Source organism: Gossypium hirsutum, chromosome A08 (assembly GCF_007990345.1).
Source record: "Gossypium hirsutum isolate 1008001.06 chromosome A08, Gossypium_hirsutum_v2.1, whole genome shotgun sequence".
Classification (NCBI taxonomy): Eukaryota; Viridiplantae; Streptophyta; class Magnoliopsida; order Malvales; family Malvaceae; genus Gossypium; species Gossypium hirsutum.
The window spans coordinates 122,356,333-122,379,450 of record NC_053431.1 but is presented as its reverse complement, the minus strand read 5'-3'; the positions used below and the strand labels follow the sequence as shown (position 1 = coordinate 122,379,450).

General features: G+C 32.0%; 4 protein-coding genes across 6 annotated transcripts; 2 read left to right on the top strand and 2 right to left on the bottom strand.

The window, feature by feature from the left end:
• The first annotated feature begins 1,204 nt into the window (after positions 1 to 1,204).
• On the top strand, positions 1,205 to 2,790 carry LOC107905207 (probable methyltransferase At1g29790). Its single transcript, XM_016831801.2, has one exon. The coding sequence runs from the start codon at positions 1,382 to 1,384 to the stop codon at positions 2,744 to 2,746; it is 1,365 nt and encodes a 454-aa protein (XP_016687290.1). The 5' UTR covers positions 1,205 to 1,381; the 3' UTR covers positions 2,747 to 2,790.
• Positions 2,791 to 5,105: 2,315 nt separating this feature from the next.
• LOC107958132 (uncharacterized) lies at positions 5,106 to 9,209 on the top strand. Its single transcript, XM_016893812.1, has 5 exons — positions 5,106 to 5,138; positions 5,251 to 5,483; positions 5,745 to 6,141; positions 6,223 to 6,357; positions 9,144 to 9,209. Exons 1-5 carry the CDS (start codon positions 5,106 to 5,108, stop codon positions 9,207 to 9,209), a joined length of 864 nt encoding a protein of 287 aa, XP_016749301.1.
• A 7,526-nt stretch (positions 9,210 to 16,735) lies between these two features.
• LOC107894209 (putative protease Do-like 14) lies at positions 16,736 to 20,224 on the bottom strand. 3 transcript variants are annotated; one of them, XM_016819451.2, is made up of 11 exons: positions 20,004 to 20,224; positions 19,816 to 19,918; positions 19,631 to 19,726; positions 19,347 to 19,526; positions 19,127 to 19,254; positions 18,781 to 18,992; positions 18,435 to 18,516; positions 17,942 to 18,084; positions 17,530 to 17,650; positions 17,289 to 17,381; positions 16,736 to 17,168 (listed from the first exon to the last, which is right to left on the bottom strand). In XM_016819451.2, exons 1-11 carry the CDS (start codon positions 20,016 to 20,018, stop codon positions 17,052 to 17,054), a joined length of 1,290 nt encoding a protein of 429 aa, XP_016674940.1. In that variant the 5' UTR covers positions 20,019 to 20,224; the 3' UTR covers positions 16,736 to 17,051. The 3 variants fall into 3 exon arrangements, with proteins under 3 accessions (XP_016674940.1, XP_016674946.1, XP_016674956.1); XM_016819457.2 differs by having other exon boundaries at positions 19,631 to 19,723; positions 20,004 to 20,192; XM_016819467.2 differs by lacking the exon at positions 19,631 to 19,726.
• Positions 20,225 to 21,880: 1,656 nt separating this feature from the next.
• Positions 21,881 to 22,832, bottom strand: LOC107894206 (probable histone H2A.5). The gene is made up of 2 exons (XM_016819444.2): positions 22,527 to 22,832; positions 21,881 to 22,335 (listed from the first exon to the last, which is right to left on the bottom strand). Exons 1-2 carry the CDS (start codon positions 22,722 to 22,724, stop codon positions 22,099 to 22,101), a joined length of 435 nt encoding a protein of 144 aa, XP_016674933.2. The 5' UTR covers positions 22,725 to 22,832; the 3' UTR covers positions 21,881 to 22,098.
• Positions 22,833 to 23,118: the final 286 nt, after the last annotated feature.

Below are 23,118 nucleotides of genomic sequence, written 5' to 3'. Positions count from 1 at the left end.
TCTATTAAATTAAATTATATGGTATTTTTAAAATAATAAATTAAATGTGGGAGTTGTAAGTTTCTTTTAACACCGTGGAAATTAATATTTCTTTTTTTTACTTACAGTTTTAATTAATCAGGTGATCATATTTTCAATCTTATAAAAATTGTGTAATTATTTTATCAATTAAACTTAAATGGTTAAATCATTGTTCTTGATACAAAGCTTACTACTACTTAAAACCTCTCCTCACTCTTAAATCAAAGGAAAAAACGGCTTAAACACACTCAAACTCAGTTCTCTTGATTGTTGTAATAGTAATGATACTAATTGAGCTAAAACTCAATTAATAAATTATTATTTAATCAATAGAATAAAAAGATTAAAATTTAAATATATAAGGAATATAAGGACCAAAAATAAAATTTAACCGAATTAAAAAATCAGATTTAAGATGGTTGAAACTTTATAAACACCAATGAAAGTGGCCTAAATTTGCTGGCTTTGCCAATGAAGCTAAACCAGCCCCCGTTTCATTTCATTTTCAACCATACAAATTAATCAAATTTCTTTTCTTTTTTCTCTTTTCAGTACCGATACAAATTGGGGTATTTGAAGTGCAATAAGGACCATTGACTCCATTCCACGACCTTTTTCTACTCTATTTTTTCCCCTTAGAAATTTGTTTTCTTCTTAAAGCAAATATAGCCATTTCTGATCTGTTATCTGATTGAGGTGGACTTGATTTTTTTTACTTTAATAGTTAAACCATTCAGTTCGCTTGTATGAGTTCATAATTAATGAGTCCGCGTCATCATACAAGTGAACTCATACTCAAGGGCATGATTCTAGAATATAATACATATTGATATACATCAAAATTTACTTAATACATCACATTGAGAAATCATATCATATAAATAAAAAACTTAAGGGAGAGAGAATCACGAAATACTCAACAGGTAGCAATAGTTTGATAGCTTTGAGTCAACGCTAGAAGATTTATCTTATGTTAAAAGCTAATGTAAGTAATAAATAATTAATCTTCTGCACCGTGGCTGTTAATGCTCAACGAGATCCGAGCAATTTGTCCCTTCTGTTTATAATAATTTATAATATATGATGTATAGCCTGCCTCTTGCTTCACTAGTATTTAGCTTAGGTTCTACGATTTTCCAGCTTTATAGATCAAGTTGAGCAATTCTGGATAGCTGCACTGAGATCTGTTTTAGAGCAAATTTCTGGGTATACGTAGTTTTTTGCCAGTTTTATCAGGTATGTTCTAATTTTGGTCATAAATCTTTGTGTTTTTTTTTTTCACTTCCATTCATAATTTTCCCACTTTTTCTTGGGAACCAAACAGAGCTAGTGCAAATTTTTATGAACCAAGGTTTTGCAAATGGGGAGATCATGTTTTCCAAGATGTGGATTTGCAAGAATAATAGCATGGCTTCAGCTTGTTCTGGGGATTCTTGTTATAGTTGTAAGTATATCAAGTCTCTTTAGGTTCTATTCTGCTGGATTTTTTGTGCACAATGAAGATATATGCCGCCATTTTTACGGTCCCAAGGATGTTTATCAAGGTTTCGATATAAACGATCGGATCGCGGAAGTACTAACAACAATCGAAAACTTGCACAAGAAGTTAGAGATGAATCTGCAACAGATGGAGAAGAGCAATACAAGATTGGAGTATAAGAAATATTTGGAAGTGGAAGTTCTTAGGCCAGTTTATAGTGCTTACACTGCTCTTAAACAGCTTCGGCTACCTAAGATTGGGAACGGTACGGTGAAAGAGGAGTCATTGATTGATACATTCACAACGGAAGAAATCCGGAAGTATATAACCCCGAAAGAGAACAGAATTGGGAAGATCAATTTTTACGGAACCGAGAAGATATATAATACAATAGGGCATGCATGTGTTTTGATGAAGAAGGAACTTGAAGAGTACATGGATTATGATATAGGATCATATTGTAAAGATGACTGGAATTTAGCTCAGAAGCTTATGGTAAACGGTTGTGATCCGTTGCCTCGAAGGCGGTGCTTGACGAGAGCTTCCAAGGTGTTCCAGAAGCCTTATCCTATCAACGAGTCTCTATGGAAGTTGCCTGATGACCGAAATGTCAGGTGGGGTAATTATCAGTGCAGGAATTTCGGTTGCTTGTCAGGCAAGAATCCGAAACGAGGTTACACAAAGTGTATCGGATGTTTCGAGATGGAAAAGGAGAAGCTTAAGTGGGTAACCAACACTTCCCTTCAAGTTGATTTCTTGATTAGAAATGTTCTAGCCATTAAACCGGGCCAGATAAGGATCGGTCTAGACTACGGTGTCGGGACCGGGACTTTCGCAGCAAGGATGCGAGAATTGAACGTAACGATTGTTTCAACTGCTTTGAACCTCGGGGCTCCTTTCAATGAGATCATTGCACTTAGGGGCCTAATTCCTTTGTATGCAACTTTGAACCAACGCCTTCCATTCTTCGACAACACGATGGACTTGATTCACACGACTGGGTTCTTGGACGGGTGGATCGACCTCCTGCTGATGGATTTCATAATTTTCGATTGGGACAGGGTGCTAAGACCAGGAGGACTGTTGTGGATAGACAGATTCTTTTGTAATAAAAAGGACATGGAGGACTACACGTACATGTTTCAGCAATTGAGATATAAGAAACACAAGTGGGTTATTGCTCCTAAATCACAACACCAAGTTTATCTTTCTGCTGTCTTAGAGAAACCTCCCCGAGCTATTTGAATCATGTAACAAACACAAACTGAGTTACTTGCTCTTCAATTAAAGCATGAACTTTTATCTTTCTTTAATCATAATTTATCACTTATGTAGGTTGTGGCAAGCTAGTAGTAGACAGTCATGAAACCAGGAAAATATTTTAAGGGACCGAAATTAAATTGTCTATATTTTTATAATTTTTAAAAGATTAAATTAAATTTTGATATTTTTAGGATGAGCCAAAGTACAATTTTACTTTAATAATTTAAAATTTTTAAAAAATTTAAAGGACCAAAATAGTAAAATTTCCATTTTAGAGGGACCGGCCTATTAATATTATTAATTAATATTAATTATTTAAAAACATTTAAAATTTATATTTTATATACTAAAATATTAATAATGAGTTACAATAAATTTTTTTTATTTTTCTACTAAAATATCATAATATTAATGAATTTGAAATTATTTAAAAGGATAATATCAAGATTTATCCTTGTACTTTTAACAAAATTATCATTTCGATACCTGTACTTTCAATTTGTTCATTTTATTACATATACTTTTGTTAATTTGTTAACAAAAAATTGACTACAAAGTTTTTTATATCGGCCACAAAGAAAAGGCTAAATAAATTATTGTTTTTTTTTCTTTTTGTTTTGAAGGTAAAAATCATTAAATATTGTAATAAATTTAATTTTTTTTTCTTCTCCCATTTTTCTTCTACATGCATGTGTCTAAACAATAATATCATACGACAATCACTTCCTAAATGTGAATCATCTACTTTTCGAAGGTCATTTGGTCAAAAACTAAGAGAAAGACGGCTAATGCTTTCTTAAGATTGGGAATTTGATACACTTTTATCTGTGGTGGTTGCTTCACCTGTCATCGTTGCTGCTCCTGTTGCTCCTCCCAATTGCTTGAGCCAACGGCGTTGGATCTGTGTAGAGAATCACATTCCTCACCACCAGTTATAGAATAAGAAGTCATTCATCCATTCAAGCACAAACAAAAAATCTCATAAAAAGAAAGAAGCACTCATCTTTAGATTGTGACAACAGCACCGTCGACCTTTTGCAATGTGGCCATATCTTTAAGAATCTGGTTGGAGAATGGATGAAGAAGAGTTCCCTTGTTGCTAGGATTGAAGCCACTTTCAATTCGCAGACCAATTTTAAAACTTCCCACTTTCAAAGTGCAAATAGAAAGAAAAAGAAAAGAGAGGCGATCAACAACCCAACCGAACCCAGATCGAACGCCTAACCGAGAATGCATGGCCAACTGGTGGTTGGTAGTGGTCAGCTGTGATCGATGTTCAAGGGCCACAGTGACTTTTGGTTTTATAGTGAAGTAGTAAATAATATATATATATATAAATATAGAAAGAAATAACAAATATTTTTATAGTAATAAATGTGAAATATATTATACGGTTAAATATATTATACTAATAAATATTAAATCTTCTAGAAAAAAATATTTTGTAAACATAATTTACAATTAAACTTTTCAAATCTAGTTTGTATTTTTTAGCTTACTAAAGTTGAAATATTCGCCAATTTTACATGAACGATTATCTCGCAACACATATATAATTTTTAGTTATTTTATTTAAGTATTATATAAAAGTATGAAAATTATAACAATATTAGTTATCATTTAAAAGAAAGAATATATTATTATTTTTAATTAAATTAGTATTTTTAATTAAATTAGTATCCTGTTAAATCATGATATCAATTAAATAAGAGGCTTATGAGAAGTATAGATATATCTATTATTACATAAAATATAAGTATATTGATAAATTTAGCCTTTGACGTTTATCTCTAAAATCGGTTTGTTTTTAAAAAAAATTGAATTAGACCATCAACTTTTCACAAAAGAGAATTGTTTTTTTTAATTGTAATATTGATTAAAACGTTAATTTCAATTTTTTTAATTTTCTATAAATTATTTTGAATATTTTTATATTTTTAATTTTATTTATTGATATGATATATAAAACAAATAATGTCATATGTATGAAATATATGTGAATTATTATGTCAATATCAATAAAAAATAAAAATAAAAATATTTTAATCTGAATTTCTATTAAAAATGATTTGATTGTTTTTGGAAAATTAATAATTTAATTTAATTTAAAAATAAAAATTAAATTATCATAAGATATAATACATAAATTTTAATAACTAAATTTATTATTTTTCATAAAATATATATATTTGAACACCTATAAAAAAACCTAATAAAATTTAAAGAGAAAAAAACACATTGAATTCAAATCCAAATCAAAATCAAAGACTAACTGCAGAGAGAGCAGTCTCACCACATTCTTAAGAAAAGCAAACAATTTAATTGCAGAGAGAGCAATCTCATGGAGAATATGGAACTCCATCAATCGAAAATGGTAATCTTATTATTATTATTATTATTATTATTCATTGTTTTATTTTTTTGTCTTTCTTTGGAGAATATTATTCATGGTTAAGAATTAAATCTTTGCTTTGAAATCTGTTCAGGTTTTAGAAGGTGAGGAGAATAGGAGGGATGAAACAAGTAGATTAAATGATGATATTCTGATCAGAATACTGGGTTTTCTCAGCTTTAAAGAAGCAGTAAGAAGCAGCGTTATTTCACGCAGATGGCAACATCTTTGGAAGTATTTTTCAGTTTGTTTAAGGTTCGAGCAAACCAAGCCTAGACTTGCTTCCTGGAACTTGAATGTTCGGACTCGGAAGAAAATTGCCGAAAGGTGTGAGTTTATAGAGTGGGTCAATAAATATCTAAACTCAAATCAAGCTTCAACCATTGACGAATTTAGAGTTGATAATTTTGATTTAGATAAAGATTCCAAAGCTTTTGTGGATGAATGTGTTGGGATTGCATTGCAAAAGAAGACTAAAAAGCTTCAACTTAACTTTGGACCAGAAAGTTACGTACGATGTAGTGTAGGTGCTAGTAGAGTAGCTGCTAGATGTTACTGTCTCACTCACTAACGAAACCTTTTCTTCAGCTTTATCTGGAATTCACTTCCTTACTTGTCTGTCAAATTTGTTGGGGTAAGCGATGAGATGTTGGAGCATATTGTTTCGATTTGTCCCTTACTCGAGAGCTTGGAGCTGGACCATTCACCACAACTTACACATCCTAAAGTTTCAGCTTTGAGGTTGAAACACTTGAACATACGTCACTGTGAATACTTTATTGAAAGTACAGAGATTTATGCACCCAATTTGGTTTCATTTGATTACACTGGGAAGAAAATACCATTGCAGATAAAGTATGCCCCCAAACTCAAGCAAGTGTTCTATGGTGATGGCTCAAGCTCTGCCATTCAACATTTATCAATCCACCTAGCAAATTATCTTCCTCAGCTAGTGACTCTATCGATTGGGATGTCCGTTGTCGGGGTAAATATCGAATATTGATTTTTATTCTCTTCTTTCTACTTCACTTTTTAACAATCATAATCTGGTATTCTTTTTCATCAGGTCGTAAGCAACTTTCCCAAATTGACAAGTTTGAAGCACTTGCGGTGTGACGCTCTTAAATCTAATGGAAATAGCCTGAGATGTTTGACATCGTTGATAGAGGTAGCCCCTTTCTTGCACAAATTCGTACAGGAGGTTAGTTAATTAGCATATAATATATATTAATTGTCGAAACTTTTTTTTTTTAAAAACGGAGTCGACTTGATTTTGGAAAGGAAAACGAAAAAATGAGAGTCGCCACTAATCTTTTTTGATGAGGTATGAACGGGTCACCTCGTAAAAATGGTTATTTTTAATAAATGATTTGATTTATTTAAACAACGATTTTGGTCCGCGAAATTCAGAAAAAACGGGTTCGGGAGTCGTTTACATACGAGGAAGGATTAGCACCCTCGTAACTCCCAAAAATTGGTACCTAGTTGATTAATTAGTGTCTTAATGTCGAAAATTTGAAAACTTGAAAGACTTTAAAATACGGTCCCTCTTTTTGTAAAAACACTCGAATGTTAAAGACCTTTTCGTCTCGAAGTAATAAAATGTCACATCCAGTAAGTTAGGACACGGCATCTTGAACTTTTGAGAATGAGCTTGCCTTTTATTTAAAATTTGTGTATTTTAGCTTTTTTAAAAGGATACTCGATTATTTAGGGTAAACGAGAAAAAATCGAAACCCAGTAAGTTAGGGCACGATCCCTCGAACTTTCAAATACCGAATATTGCCTTTATTAAAAGACTCAATTTTGGGACGGGTAAAGACTAATATAACATAAGTTTATAATGAGATGATAAAGAATGCATAAACAAATACAAATTTCGGTATTGACAAGCATAACAGAATAAACATAGAAGCGAACGTGAAAGATAATGATAAGAGCAAAAATAAAATGAATGAATAAAACGAATAAGCTAAAATAAAAAAAATGAAATAATAAGTAAGCTACAAAATATTTGAAATTAAAAAAGAACTAGTAGTGAATAAATAAATATTATGTAAAACTATTTTAAAAAAGGATAATAATAGTAATGATAATAATAATAATATGAAATTATAGCAATAGTAAAATAATGATATTAATACATAAATATAAATAGAGATATAATACCTAAAATATAATAGTAACAAAAATATAAGTAGGCAAGAAATATAAATAGATAAATGAAAACTAGATAAATAATAAGAAAACAAATATAGGTGTAAATATAATAATAGTAATAATACAATAATAATAATAAAAAGGGTAATAATAATATATTAAATAGCAAAAGAAATAATAGTAACAGTAATTTAAAAAATATATAATAGTAATAATAATAATAATAATAATAATAGTAACGACGATAATAATATTATAAGTGAAAACATAAATAATTTGATTTATAAAAGTATACAAAGAAATGGGTAACAAATAAATAAATGATTACATTATAATAATAATAATAATGATGATGATAATAATAATAATAAATATTTTAAAATTTGAAATTATTTAAAAAGATATAAATAAAATGAATGATAAATTGATAATAATAAGAGTAACGGTGTAAAAAAATAAAATAAAATAAATGTGCTAAAAATAATATTAAATTATTTAATATAATAATGCTGACTTATATGTAGAAACGAAAATATAATAATGATGATAATAATAGTAATACAATGGTAATAATAATAATAACAAAAGTAGAAATAATAATAGTAATGAAAACAATAATAATAGCAATAATGAAACATGCGTATGGCAGACTACATAATAATATAAATTTGAAATATGAAATAAATGTATAAAGAAACAAATAAATGAATAGACATATGCGTAAACAATTAAAATATAAAATAATAATCTACAAAGGTAGGAATTAAACGAATAAAAGATTAAATCAAAATAAAAAATGAAATTTAGAGGTTAGAGTGTAATAAAAATAACAAATAAAGACTGAATCAAAACCAAATGAGGTTAAAAGGGATAGATAGAATAAAATAAATAACAGAAGGGCTAAAATGCAACGTGTGACAACAGGGGAGGACCAACAATGAAACAATCCCCGTCCCCAAAATGGCGTCACTCAGGCGTTTAACCCCTTTAAACGGTCCAAGGACCAAAATGAAACAAAGTTAAAAGTTTGTGGTAAAATTTAAAAAGAATAAAACTAAGATAGGACTTAATTGAAGTGCACTGCAAAAGCGGAGGGACTAGAAGCATAAATTGCCCATTCATCTCAAAATGTGCAAATCCTCTTAGCAGGTCGGGTCAACAGGTGGATCTAAAGGGTAAAACGGCGCCGTTTTCTGAACTTGAACACCAAAACGACGTCGTTTTAGTGTTGCTATATAAACTAAAAAATTTCAAAAAAATATCGTTCTTCTTTTATTTTCCAAAAAAAATTTGAGAGCTCTCAAACTCTTTCACCCTCTCCCCTCTTCCCTCTCCGGTCATGGCTCCGGCGCCGGACCACCGTGCTGGCCCCCGGTCGCCAGCAAAGACGCTGCCGTCTACGGTGGCCGGAGAAAAATTTTAAGCCCCTTTTGGCCTCTTTTCGGCTCCAAGATTCCAAAATACCATCATTCATTGGTGATGGTGAACCTCAACCTCTCCCCATGGCTGTGCAAACTTGAAAAAGGTAAGATTTCCTTTTTTTTTTCTTTTTTCGTTTTTTCTTTGAAATATAAATAAATAAAATCACAAAGTGAAGAGAGGAAAAAGCCTTTTAATCCTTTCAAATAAAAGTAAATATAAACAAAGCGATAAAAGAACAACCTTTGAAGTTTTTTTGATTAATTCTGCATTTTTTTTTCTAAAATCCCCCCTTTTTTACAACGATTTTATCATGGCTTTATAGCCAAATTATTACACTGTTTTCCATCATTGTTTGCTACTGTTCTCTGTTGTCCTTGCTGTTGCGTGTTTTGTTTTTCTTTGCAGGTGATAGTGATGGAGCAAGTGGTGGCAGAGGAGGGCAGCAGGGGGTGCGGCGCTAGAGGCTGTTAGGGATTAGGGTTTCAATTTTTACTGAAACTAGGTTTAGGTTTTTGGGCCACTGGGCTTGTAATTTTTTTTAGGTCTAATATATTTCTAAATGGACTGTTGTTATTAAGGCCCGGTCAAATTTGGGCATGTACACTAATACCGAGTTAGCCCCTTACTTAATTAGCTTTGCTGATAATTTTCACAGGTTAGTCATGGTACAGGTGAGATTATTAAGAAGATTCACCCAAGTGAAGTGCGATTTATGTATAGGAGTGTGAGCGGGCATCCCTATGTGTAACGGCCCAAATTTCAGTTATATCAGAATAGTGATTTGAGATCACTAAATCCGACATGTGAGTTTAGATATTAGTAAGTAAAAGTTAAATGTGGTTTTAGAAATATTTTTTAGTGAAATTATGTATTAAAGGAAATTTGTAGATAAAATGAGATAAAAAATGAGGTACCGAGGCCTCGAATTTATAAATTGAGCCTTAAATATTTCTAAAAATATTTATGGAGTGTTAATAAGTTAGTATTAAAGTTTCGTTAGGAAATTTTACCATTTTGATAGTTAATTGAAGAAAAAGGACTAAATTGAATAAGATGTAAAACTGTGGGAAGTGATTAAATAGGTTAAATAATAAATAAGAGGGACTCAAAGAACAAATTGGCCCAAAATAAAATGGGTTGGACGGGTAGGTGAGTATTAGCTGAGAAATGGTGTGAATTAAGGGTAAATTGGTAATTTAGTTAAAATTTAATAGTTAAAAATTGAATTAAATTATGAAATCTAGAATTTTGTTTATGTTTCATCATCCTCTCAGAAAAAACACTATTGAAGGGTTTTCTTAAGCTGGTCTCTCATATTTTTACTACATGCAAGCTCAATTCTTGATTATTTCTTGTAATTTTTGTGATTTTGAGACTTTTACAACTAGGTCCTATTATCTAATCCATTAGTTTTTGCTTTTATGAATGATTTAGAAAGTTTCGGTGAGTAAGAGCTGAAATTTTATGATTATTTAGTATGGAAGTAGGGTTCTAATTTTATTATATGATGATTTTAGGAAGAGATTTTTTATAGGAATTGATTTTTAGGACCTAATTGTGAAAGTTGTTGTAATTAGGGTCTTATGTTGAAACTTTGTGTGTCAAAGACTGTGAAATAGATTATAATGTTTAAATAAAGTGTTATTTGAGAGAAATTAGTTCAATTGATGAATAAATTGAGCAGGGACTAAATTGTAACGATTTAGAAAGTTTGGGGTAAAAGTGTAATTTTAAAAATTAAATGGCATAAATTATGAAATAGAATTGAATTGAATTAAATTCTAATGAGGGAATGAATTTATAATTATATATCAAGAAAATGAAGTGAATCTTAGAAAGGAGAAATTACAAGAATAGTCCCTAAAAATTCTACCACTTTTACAAATCAGCCCAGGTAAGTTAATATGGAAAAGTTTAATATTTTATTATGAAAATATTATGATTACTAAGGTATCTTATTGTAGATGAACACTATCAAATTGTATTAATTACCAAATGATATTTAACTAAAAGTGCAAATTAGTCAGAACAATGGTTTTGAGTGCTTTCATTTAATGAACATGATGAATTGACAGAATGATGTGATATGTGCGCCCGTATAAGACCATATTTGGGCTATATCATTGGTGCATTGTGATATGTGTGCCCGTATAAGACCATAGTTGGGCTATGGCATCGGTGTATTGTGATATGTACTCCCGTATAAGACCATGGTTGGGCTATGGCATCAATATGATGTGATAATGTGCCTCCGTATAAGACCATGCCTGGGATATAGCATCGGTATGATATGTGATCCGTGTAAGACAATGGCAAGGCTATGGCTTCGGTGTGTAATATGTGACTATGTGCAAGTCCATGTTTTACTATGGCAATGTGATAATGAAGCACTCAATTCCATTATTGTTCCCTAATTTAACTATGGAAGTAAATAAGAAATGGGCCCATAGGAGTTAAATTCGTAAATAGTAACATGGAAATTATTCAAATGAGCTTATTAATAATTTTATGATTTATAAGAAGAATTAGTTAAATTAAAAGTTATATGATTGTGTACAATGTTCAATAAGATTTATGTTTTTATGCCTATGAGCTTACTAAGATTCTATAAGCTTACTTGCGTATGTTATTTGTTTTGTAGATTGACTTATATACATATAGAGGATCGGATCTACATCAAGGATCACACTATCCAGATTATTCCGGTAGATTTTGTTAAATAACTTTTTGATTTATATGGCATGTATAGGGGTTGAATTGATAATGTAATTGTATGAATGATTAAGTATATAAGTAAGTTGAATGTAATGTTTGTGTTTGAAAGTGGAATATACATGTTTTGTCTTGAAATAATTGAGTGGTTGGACTTTATTAGTGTATAAATCTAATAGCCTAATTTTCAGTGGTATCGGGAATAGAGATTTGAGATCACTAAATCCGACGGGTGAGTTAAAAATTTAATAAATTAATACCTATGAGTCAAATGCGAATATAAAAGCATTTTTGAATTAGTGAATTTGGTGATTTAAAAGAATTAATTAGGTAAATTGGGTCGAGAATGAGGTATCGAGACCTCAACTTCATAAATCGAGCCATAAATATTTTTAGAAATATTTATGGAGTGTTGGTGAGGTAGTATTAAAATTTAGTCAGAAAATTTTTACGTTTGGGTGGTTAATTAAATAAAAAGGACTAAATTGAAAAGGGTGTAAAAGTTGCTAGAAGGATTAAATAGCTCAATTGTCAAATGAGGAAGGACCTAAAGTGAAAATAGTCCTAAAGGAGATATTTTGGGCGGCAATAGCTGAGAAAAATCAGGAAATGGATGAAATAAGGGCAAAATTGGAAAATTGCCAAAATTGGCTAAATAAAAATGGTACTAAATTGGAATATCTAGAATTCTCTTCATTTCTCTTCATATTCATCAGCTGAAAAACAGCCATGGAGGAGGGTTCAAGCTGGTTTTCATACTCTAGCTTCATGTAAGTTTAATTCTTGCTTTCTCCTTGAAATTTTTATGTTTTTGTGACTTTTACAACTAGGTCCACTTGTTGAATTCATTAGTTTTTGATTCTATGAAAGAAATTGAAAGTTGTTATGAATATGTGCTGGAAGTATATGATGATTTGGCATGGAATTAGAGTTTTAAATTATTTATATGCTGATTTTATTGAAAGAATTGAATAGAAAGTGAATGTTTGAGACCTAATTGTAAAAGAGTTTGAAGTTAAAGTTTCATATGGAAATTCTGAATTTCAATAGTTATGAAATAACTTATAATGTCTAGAAAAAGTGTTAATTGAGAAAATTATCTTAATTGAGGGGTTAATTGAACAAGGACTGAATTTTATGAATTGTGAAATTTGGGGCAAAATGGAAATAAACATTTTACACTAAAACTGTTTTAGACAGCAACAGTAGTCTAACTTTGAAAAATTGCTAAAAATTATAGAAATCGAATTAGAGGATGAATAAAATATGAAATTAAAGCTTATTGAGTCTAGTTTCTTATAAAAGAAATTATGTAAGCAATGGAATTGTAAATCATCAGATACAATAACTTTTGTGAGACAAGGTCAGAATGATTTCGAGTTCCCCTGTTCTGACTTTGGAAAATCATAAAAAATTGGATAAAAATAATTAGGGGCTTAAATTTATATGTTTAGAATCCTGAATGAGTCTATTTTCAATAGAAACAAATGAGGACATCATTCGAATCCTGTACAAGAAGATGATTAATTTTTAGTGAAGAAGGGTCGGAACTGTCAGACAGCAGAATAGGGGAGACTTCAATGAATAAACTGTATTAATTGGCCCAACCAAAAATTATTAAATTTTTATGGTAAGAAGGTATATGAGTCTAGTTTCAGAAAAAATTAGCGGATCTTAATTTTGAGTCCTGTAGCTCAAGATAAAAATAATTTAGTGACTATGACACAGATGGATAGCTTGAATATTCACATAACTAGATAATGAAAATTATGGATAATGTTACTTACAAGTGTGTTGTTTATACTAAGGATGTGGATGGAGAGGAGGAGGAGGAAAAATATACATATATATGAATGACTCGTGTATAAATTGATCACATGCCCGGTTATAATCGATGAGTGTTGGATTAGAAATGATATAATGTTTTATTTGGAATATTTATTATGAAATTATGATTATCGTTATAATACCAAAATTGAACTTGTGAGTTTATATGGCTAAATTTTAGTGATTATTTGTTAATTTTATGAATTTTATGATGAGTTATTTCATATGTATTGATGATAAAATCGTGAATAATGTAAAAGCATGAAAATTGAATAAATGATCAAATTGAGCATTTCAGTTCAGTGACAAGATGAATTGAAGGAAAAGACCATGGTTGGACCATGGAAACAAGTGATAAGTGATAGCTTCGGCTACACTTATCTGATCAAGGACAAATGAAAGTGATAAGTAATAACTTCGGCTACACTTATCTGATTAAGGACAAGTGAAAGTGATAAGTGATAGCTTCGGCTACACTTATCTGATCAATGGCAAATGACAACTGAAAAGTGGTAGCTTCAGCTACCTGATCAGTGAAAAGTGGTAGTTTCAGCTACCTGATCAGTGAAAAGTGGTAGCTTCTGCTACCTAATCAGTGAAAAGTGGTAGCTTCGGCTACCTGATCAGTGAAAAGTGGTAGCTCCGGCTACCTGATCAGTGAAAAATGGTAGCACCAGCTACCTGATCAGTGAATAGTGGTAGCTTTGGCTACAAGTGACAAGTGACAAGTGACAAGTGATTTCTGTATAAGACCATATCTGGGATATGGCATCGTTGTGATATATGCTACTGTATAATACCATATCTGGGATATGACATTAGTGAGATATGTGATTACGTGTAAGACCATAGCTGGGCTATGGCATTATTATGTAAAGATGTGTAAGACCATAGTTGAACTATAGCATCGAAAAAAACGAAGTACTCAATTCCGTAAGATGTTCACTAATTTGAAGAAGTTTGGTAAGTATTACATGGAATTATGTGACATAAAGAAATACGAGTTGATGAGACATGAGCATAAAACTTGGTTGATGGATGAATTCATTTGTGATTATATATTTCTACGCCTTGAGTGTATTATCCGTATGAATTGGTACTCCAAATGAGTTAATGAGAAAACTTCTAGTATGAAATAATCTGAGTTCGAAATGAAATATCATGAAAACGTACTTGAAATACATTGGTATGTATTGTATATGCTATTTGAATTCATAAATGTGGAAAGCAAATGTATGTGGAAATATAAGATGATCATATTTGTACATGGAATTTATTGGTGAATACGTACATCAAAATTTATATGATAAATTTTAGTGAACATTGAAATTGGGCTCAATAAGTGATTTGGCAATTTAAATCGTAATTGGTAGGAAGTGTTAATGAATTGCATATTTATGAATTGTTACACATATTTGTCTGAAATACGAGGAAGTGATGGTAATTGATACATGGAAATATGAAACTATGATATATATAAAAACATGGAATATGTTTGATAAATGTGTTCATTCATAATTATAGAATTATGTACCTCATGTGTGCTATTTGCATAAAGATGATATTTCAAATACTTTATAATAAAGCTTAAATATGAAATAGTATGAAATCGAAACAAATTGTTATGAAAATGTATTTAAATTATCTGTAAGTGTTTCGTGCTTCTCGGTAATGCCTCGTACTCTATTCCGGCGACAGATACGGGTAGGGGGTGTTACAATAAATGTGATTTTGTACAGGTGATATCAAAAAGGGTGAGAAATTTGGCCTTAAATGGCCTATTTTCATCCACACACGGCCTACCACATGGGCATGTGATAAGGCCATGTGTCCCCTGCAGCTTAAAAATAAGAAACAGAATGTCCAGGTTTGGGTACACGGCCTAGCACACGGGTGTGTGGCTTGGCCGTGTGACTCACACGGGATTCAACATGGCCATGTGATGCAGCCGTGTGAAGTCTGCACCTTAATTTTGAAATTTAATTATCAAACGGCCTGGCAACACGGGCATGTGCTCAGGCCGTGTGACTCGAGTTTCTTCTTGAATGTAAGTCAGAGAGCTCCACGGGCTTGGGACACGGGCGTGTGTGACCACACGGCCAACCCACACGGGCGTGTCCCTATTCACACGGGCGTGTGGCCCTGTTTCAAGATAAAATTTTCTTAAGTTATCTCAGAACTCTTAAAGTTTTCGGTTTGGTCCCGGATTATCTCTAACGAATATTTTAGGCCTTGTAGGCCTGTATAAGGGACTTTAAGCATGTGTTTGAATAATATTTAATTTGGAATGAAGTTTTATAATCACGATTTGTGTATGTTTTATTGTGTTTAAGTCTGGTAATGCCTCATACCCTGTTCCGACATTAAATACGAGTAAGGGTGTTACACCATGAGTATAAAAGAGGTGGAAATAGTTGGCTTCTGTGGGAATAAAGGAGAAGCTGAAATTCTTACATATTTGCTTAAAAATGCAGTTACGCTTGAAACGATTCGTATAGAAGTTAGTGTTGACACACCAAAAAAAAAAACTATGCATATCCTGAGGAGATAAAGCAAATGACCAATTACATGATCAATTACCTCATCCAAAATCGGTCACCACCTCAATTACTTTTTCTACTTTTATAGCCTTACTATACATGTTTTTCAGATTGTTAGAACTTTAAAAAAACTCTTTAGTTAGTAAGATTTTTTATTTGTTTGGTTTTATATCCAAGTTTTTTCTTTTGAATATAGAAAGCAAATGGAGCTAAGCTAGCCATGTTTTTCTTTGAGTCAACGCTTGAAGATTATGTTATGTTTAACTATTAATTGATCTGATGCATCATGGCTGTTCTTGTTAACAAGATCCCACCATTTGGCCCTTTTGTTTGTAATATATAATGTATAACTAGCCTCTTGGTTGACTAACTATAACCACTGAACTAATTGTCTTTTATTACTCAAGCATTTAGCTTAAGTGGGGCAATTCCAAAAAGCTAGATTGAGATTTGTTTTAGAGCAAAACTCTGGGTGTACTTTGCTAGCTTTTGATGATGAAATTGCCAGTTTTGTCATGTATGTTTTTTTTGAGTTATAAACCTTTTGTTCTATCAGTTCATTAATTGTTTTATTGGTTAGTGACAAAATGAAAAGCAAAACTTGAAAGAAGGAATGAAAGAGAATGATCCAAAAATTCATATTTTTCTAGGTTGGTAATTTAGCCTTTGGGTGTTTATTTTGCTGCTGTTGTTAATTTCATGACGGCGTTTGATTGGCTAACAAAAATTAAGTGATGATATTCTGATCAGAATGCTGGGTTTTCTCAGCTTAAAGTAGTAGTAAGAAGCAGTATCATTGCAAGTCTTATGCTTAATATCCAATCAACATATTTAATATCTATAATCGAATTAAAACATCCAATGAAGTAAATGTACAAAATACCTATGCCTGACCAAAATTCAGATTTATGAAGTGTATGATCTAAAAAACTTTTTTATTGAAATTGACAAGTTTTATCTTTGCAATATAATTATTGCTAAAGCTCTAATATACAAATCAAATGTGTAAGGGTTTTACTTACCAGAAACTCACAGCAAAAAGATGGTGAGGACTGAGGAACACTTATTCTAATAAATTATGGGTGTTTGTTTATATATATGTATATATATAAAAGAAAAAAAGAAAAAAAAAGTAGTAATAATTTTTAAGGGTTAAAGAATAAGGAAACATCAACATAAAAATATAATGTAGGAGCCTGCCTTGCCAAAGCTTAAAGCAAAATAATCATGTCTCTCACATATCTGGATTAGCTTCCTCTGGGATCACTGTCAATTTCACCACTTCATTATTTGCTCTCTTTACAACAACATTCAATGGTTTTCCGATTCTATCATCCATTATCTCAACAATCTGCCACGTCAAATTTGATGTAAATCATGAAACATTTAACTAGGAAAGGGGCAAAACACATTTTTGAATCTCTATAAAAACCAAAGAAGCTACGTTATATTGAAGTTAAATGCTAAATACCTCCTTGATACTTTGAACTGGTTTCCCGTCGAATTCAATAACAACATCACCTGGATGGAATCCAGCACGATCAGCTGGAGAACCTGGGGTTACCTGGACAAAATTCAAAGCGCGGAGAAGATGAAAAATATCCAATCTTCTTTTATAATTTAAAACACGGTTTCAAGGCAATATACAAATGCATATCTCTTTAACTTGGCTCGGAAATGATGCAGGGAAGAAATAAGTAACATAAACATACCATAGGCACAAGAATGCCTTTTTCAACTTCGGGAAATTTGGCATCTCTTTCTTTAAGCTGAGAGATGATTAACTCATTAAGATCGAGCATTTTTAATCCAAGCCAAGGCCGTATAACTCTCCTGCTCGAAAAAATCAATTAGTAATGCATATAATATTTTAACCGGGAAAGCAATAGTAGAGGAAAGCTAACCAAGTAAAACAAGCCAAAAGGATAAATTTTGTCATAGCATATATGTGATGGGAAACGAAAACAAGCAACAAAATTCAAATGCATGAAATTTTCTCTAAGTTAAAAATGTCCAAAAATATTAAGAACGATAAAGATCAAACGAGCTCCATTACCATAAATAAAGTAAGTATTCCAAATTTCAAAGAGATATGCTTAGTTCCATAAGGAGATATAATTATACCCACTCTTCTTGAAATGCTCTATAATTTTAGAAACTGAGTCAATTGGTATAGAAAAACTCAATCCATCCGCAGCTGCTACTTTCATAATATTAACTCCGACAATCTCTCCATCAATATTAACAAGGGGGCCACCAGAATTTCCCTAAACCAGAGAAGTATGCTGTCATTATTATCTTTGTATTGCTTAAAATCTACATACATGTCAAGTAATCTATGAAAGAAACTAGGCAGAAAACAAGATACTAAATATGAGTAAATATGGGAACAATTTGAGAATGCTAAGCTACGATTCTACAATATTCATAACCATGCACTTGATGCTTTTCAGAGAACAAAATTAGTCACTGACTACAGTCCAAAAGCAGTACAAACGATTACACGCTACTCAAATAAAAAATTCACTTTTCAAGAAATCACTATGTTCATGACTATGTTCATGAGCAAAAATGAGATAGGTTAACTGATGCACACAAGCTGAGAGAAAGAAAGTACAGCATTGATTGCACAATCAGTTTGTAAATACTCTCTGCGCATCCCTCCAAGACCCAAATCACTGCTTTTACGATCAACACAGCTATACAATGAGGTAACAAAGACAGAAAAAGACATCAGTAGTAAGTCAGAAAACTCATCAATTAATCTAACATGTTCAGGCACTAATTTTCTTTCACCGGAAACTTAATAACCTGACATACATAAAAGCCATATCAACTAACACCACAAAGTGGCAGCAACCACCGAAATAAGCAAAATTTCCAAAGACAGACCATGTACTGATTAAAACCTTGAATGTTTTTGACTGAACTAGAAATAAAAGACAAATTCAGTGTAAAAATACCTCACAATACCCGCGGTGACAGTATTCTGAAGGCTAAGCGGAGTACCCATAGCTATCACCCAATCCCCAGGGCGAAGCTTGCTTGATGAGCCAAGTTTTGCAGTTGGAAGTGGAGTTTTTGATTTGATCTTGACTATTGCAATATCAGAGTGTAAATCAGAATTAATTACTGTACCTTCAAATGTTCGGCCATCTTGCAAAGTGACATCAATCTGCAAAAAATCAATCATAATCCAAAATCATACAGAGCTACAGGTATTAAAATTCAGTCTTTACAAATGGAAATCTAATCAAACTTCAGATAGCTTATAAATGAAAATCTAATCAAACAATTTTAATTACTGACCTTTCCCTTGGTTGTTAGTTGTCTGCCTTGAGAATCAACTACACCATGAGCACATGTTAAAATAGTACCATCGGCATCAATAATAGTTCCAGAACACATACTCCTCACGGTTGTAAACCCATATAAATCTGTATGATACAAATTTACCAGTAAAATGGACCATACAACTAGAAAAAGAATCAAAATGCAAATGAAAATATTCCTGAAAACAGACAATAACCTTGTTGAACAGACAGATTGACAACAGCAGGAGCAACCTTTGCAGCTGCATTGGCAATAAAATCTCTACCTAAACATCCACAACTTGGTTTTCCCCCGTCTCCAACTGCTACCGGAGCTCCCTTTGCGACATCTCCTGCTAGAGCCGGATCAACTCTTGATAAAAATAATGGAAATTTTCCTACAAATGGATGCAAATTTCATGTAACATACATAGACAATAAACGAAGATACTATCCAATTAAAAGATGTGGACAACTTAAATGTACAAAGGATGGGACAAACCAAATTGCCAATGATCAGATGAAACAAAAGAGGGGTGTCCTTGAAATGGGAGGTGTTTACGTAATATTGTAGGAATTGATAGTTTCACAGTTGCTTCTAGAATTCAACCAAGAGTAAGAAATTAGAAATCCCAATAACCCAAGACGAAAAATGAACAATTCTTTTAGGAAAAATTGAGAGCCTACTCGAATCTGGGTTGTTGCTCAAGTAAAGAAGACCCGCACTAGCAGCACCAATGGCTATGATCCGAACTATGGACTTGCTACCAGAAGAAAATGAAGCTTTTCTCTGCCAAAATGTATAAATAATCAGTAGCTTTTGAGTAATTTGAGATAGGATATTGATTAGGAACATAATATGGAATGTTAATTACCAGAAAATGATCCATGGATAGATTAGCTTCCAAAGTCAAAAAGCCTGGTGTTGAGGTTGTTTGACAATGAGCTTACTTGTGTTTGATTGATTCTGCTTAAACCCTAGCAAAACCCGTGAATGTTCCAGAGTTTTAGTTTCAGTTCCAAGTTCCAATCTATGCTTCCCACGGTTTACCACTAACGTAGAATTGGACAAAGCCGAAAATTTTTAAAATAAGGCCCAACAAACAAGAAGACGATGCCCGAGTATAGAAATAGATGTTAAATCTCTAATATGTAATATATAATATATAATATTATCAAAATCATATTTAAAAATAATTATAATTTAACAAAAATTGTAATAATTACATATTTAAAAATTATTATATAATATTAAAATAGAGATATTAATAATACTTTAAGGAAAAATATTGTGATAATTAAAAAAAAGTTTTAAGTTAAAAAAATTGTGCTATTTTTACTGAGATAAAATAGAATTATTAATTAAATAGAATTCTAATCATTTTAATTAGTTATTATTTCGAAGAATGTTAAAAATGTAATTATGATTTTAATTTTTTATTATAATATTTTAATTAATAAATTAATATATTTTAATTATATCCAATAATTCAAATAAAAAATATTATCTTAAATTAATTATTATAGATAAAATCATAATATTTAAAAAGTAATTAAATATTTCATATGTGAAATAACATAGCATGCATGTGACATTAAAAATTGATAACTTAAAAAATGGTAATAACTAACACGCGATTGGAAATTTTAGAAGAAAATACGAACTAAGGGGAGCAAATTAAAGAGAAACTTATTCCCAAATTGACAAATGTAAATGCTCAACTACCTATTTTTTATTAGCATAGTTGTTGGAAGGGATCAAACCTATTAGTTAAATGAATTATCGGTCTTAACAAAAGCATTGAAGTGATTAATGATTTTTTTTTGTCTTTTTTATGCAAATTGGAAGTGAAGTTTGGAGTTGATGTTAATCCAAATGGGAAGTGAAAATGCTGTTTTGACTAATGATTCCTGGCTTCAAATCCCATTTTACATTGCTTGTATGTGGAGTATAATATTAATAACCATTTACAATATAGAGTAAAAAAATCAGACATCAATATCACACATACGAAAGTGTAAAAGTGGCTTTCGTAAAAGTGGTGGGTAGCAAAATGTGTGCAACTAAACGGGGGAGTCATTCCCACGAACCAGAACAAGCAGTTTCAACAGAGTGAACAAAAGTAGAAGCATTGTTGATGCCAAAGTTTGAAGGACCATATACCCCATTAAGAACCTTGATTGATTCATACAAGATCTCAACTCCAATGCTCCAGTAGCCTACACATTGGAAATCAAATTCCCTGAAGAGTCGGTACATTTAACCTGTACCTACAGGAATTTCTTATGATTGAAAAATTCGGAAACGTTTGTTCTGTTAATAACAGAGTTTTTTCTCTTTCAAGATTCTCCATGCTTGCTTAGATTAGGAAGTAAACCTTCTTTAAGATAGTCAAATATATAAATCTTAATATGTACCCATGATTGAGATTATTTTCTTAAGCCCTCAGCAGAGCAAAAAATAACATTATCACGCAATACATAAATATGGAGAAATGGTCTCTCTGCCTTGAAGAAATTGGACACTTATAGTAGCGACGCAGGTCACAGTCCTACAAATCCACCAAGAAGGAAAACTGATAACCTCTAAAACACATTCTATGAAAACCCAATTCGTCCTGTCAAAGGCTTTATTAAAATCCAATTTCAGTCCCTTCGTATTACTAATCCTTTACTCCTAGCTTGATTCCTTTTAAGTCAAAAGGCAAGAGGATATTGTTAGCTAATTGTCCTTTCATGCCATCCACCATGCTTGCTTTAAGCCAGGATTTCTTTAATGATTAAAAAAAAGCAATCCATTTGCTTGGAGCACTTTACAAAATGCGGAATCAGAGTACAAAGTTTTAAAGCCAAAATACCAATTATCATCCACCATTTCTAAGATAATACAAAAAAATGGCGAGATCCCTAAACTACTAGCATACCACAGAAGCAAAAAGAGTTGTACATTGTTTGCATCAGATTCAATGTCTATGCCTTTTTAGGGGATTTGGATTTAGCTTTTTCAGAATCAGAAGCAGCAGCAGCAGCAGTTTTCTTGGGTAATAACACAGGGTTAATGTTTGGAAGAACACCCCCACTAGCAATGGTCACTCCTTGAAGAAGCTTACCCAACTCTTCGTCGTTCCTCACTGCTAGTAGCACGTGCCTCGGGTTGATCCTGTTCTTTTTGTTGTCACGTGCCGCATTCCCCGCCAGTTCCAAAACCTAACACCCCCCCCACAAAACAAAATCAAACAAATAATCAGTTTTTCGATTCTTAAAAATCGAATCCAATCGAACAAATCTCAGAAACAGATTTTTAGGATTAAAATATGGATATCTATCACTGGAAAACCGAATTTTAAACAGATAACTATCGAAAGGAAATAAAAGAAAGATCAGAATGTGTCAAATACCTCAGCGGCAAGATACTCAAGGACGGCGGCAAGATAAACGGGAGCGCCACCGCCGTAACGCTGCGCATAACGACCTTTCTTGAGGAACCGGGCTATACGACCCACGGGAAATTGGAGCCCCGCTTTTACCGACTTAGATACTGCCTTCTTCTTCACTCCTCCCTTTCTACCACCCGCTGGCTTCGCCGATGATTCCATCTGAACTTGAAACGACGTTGTTTTGATTCTGGAACGTAGTTGAAGCAACTACGTGAAAAAATGGATTTATGGAGATGATTTTTTATTTGAATGATCGAGTGGAAAGTGACTGATGAGAGCGGGATTTTATATTGGTGTATGCCACGCTGGCAATCCGTGGGGTGTCTTCGTTTAGGTTAAAAGTAATATCTTTAATCTTGTTTTAATCCAACGGTTGGAGTTTGACGGTTTGGGCATGGTCAAGTACTGAGATCTTACGCTCAGGGAGTGTACAGCGTGGCGATCTTAGTGTTTTGGGTTTTGGCAGATAGTAAGATTGCTTAGGAGAAATAACTTTATAATATAAAAATCCATGTATTATAATGCATTTTTGACAGAATTTGTATCTTTACTA

What these genes read in the sequence shown, in the direction of transcription:
- LOC107894209 (XM_016819451.2), bottom strand. An exon ending in CTGATTGTGCAATCAATGCT is followed by an intron (nt 18,085 to 18,434) that starts GTACTTTCTTTC and finishes TCTCTGGTTTAG; the next exon opens with GGAAATTCTGGTGGCCCCCT. An exon ending in GAGCATTTCAAGAAGAGTGG is followed by an intron (nt 17,651 to 17,941) that starts GTATAATTATAT and finishes TTTTTCGAGCAG; the next exon opens with GAGAGTTATACGGCCTTGGC.
- LOC107905207 (XM_016831801.2), top strand. Translation starts at nt 1,382, where the DNA reads ATGGGGAGATCATGTTTTCCAAGATGTGGATTTGCAAGAATAATAGCA.
- LOC107894206 (XM_016819444.2), bottom strand. Translation starts at nt 22,724, where the DNA reads ATGGAATCATCGGCGAAGCCAGCGGGTGGTAGAAAGGGAGGAGTGAAG. An exon ending in TTGAGTATCTTGCCGCTGAG is followed by an intron (nt 22,336 to 22,526) that starts GTATTTGACACA and finishes GGGGGGTGTTAG; the next exon opens with GTTTTGGAACTGGCGGGGAA.
- LOC107958132 (XM_016893812.1), top strand. Translation starts at nt 5,106, where the DNA reads ATGGAGAATATGGAACTCCATCAATCGAAAATG. An exon ending in AACTCCATCAATCGAAAATG is followed by an intron (nt 5,139 to 5,250) that starts GTAATCTTATTA and finishes AAATCTGTTCAG; the next exon opens with GTTTTAGAAGGTGAGGAGAA. An exon ending in TTGGGATGTCCGTTGTCGGG is followed by an intron (nt 6,142 to 6,222) that starts GTAAATATCGAA and finishes CTTTTTCATCAG; the next exon opens with GTCGTAAGCAACTTTCCCAA.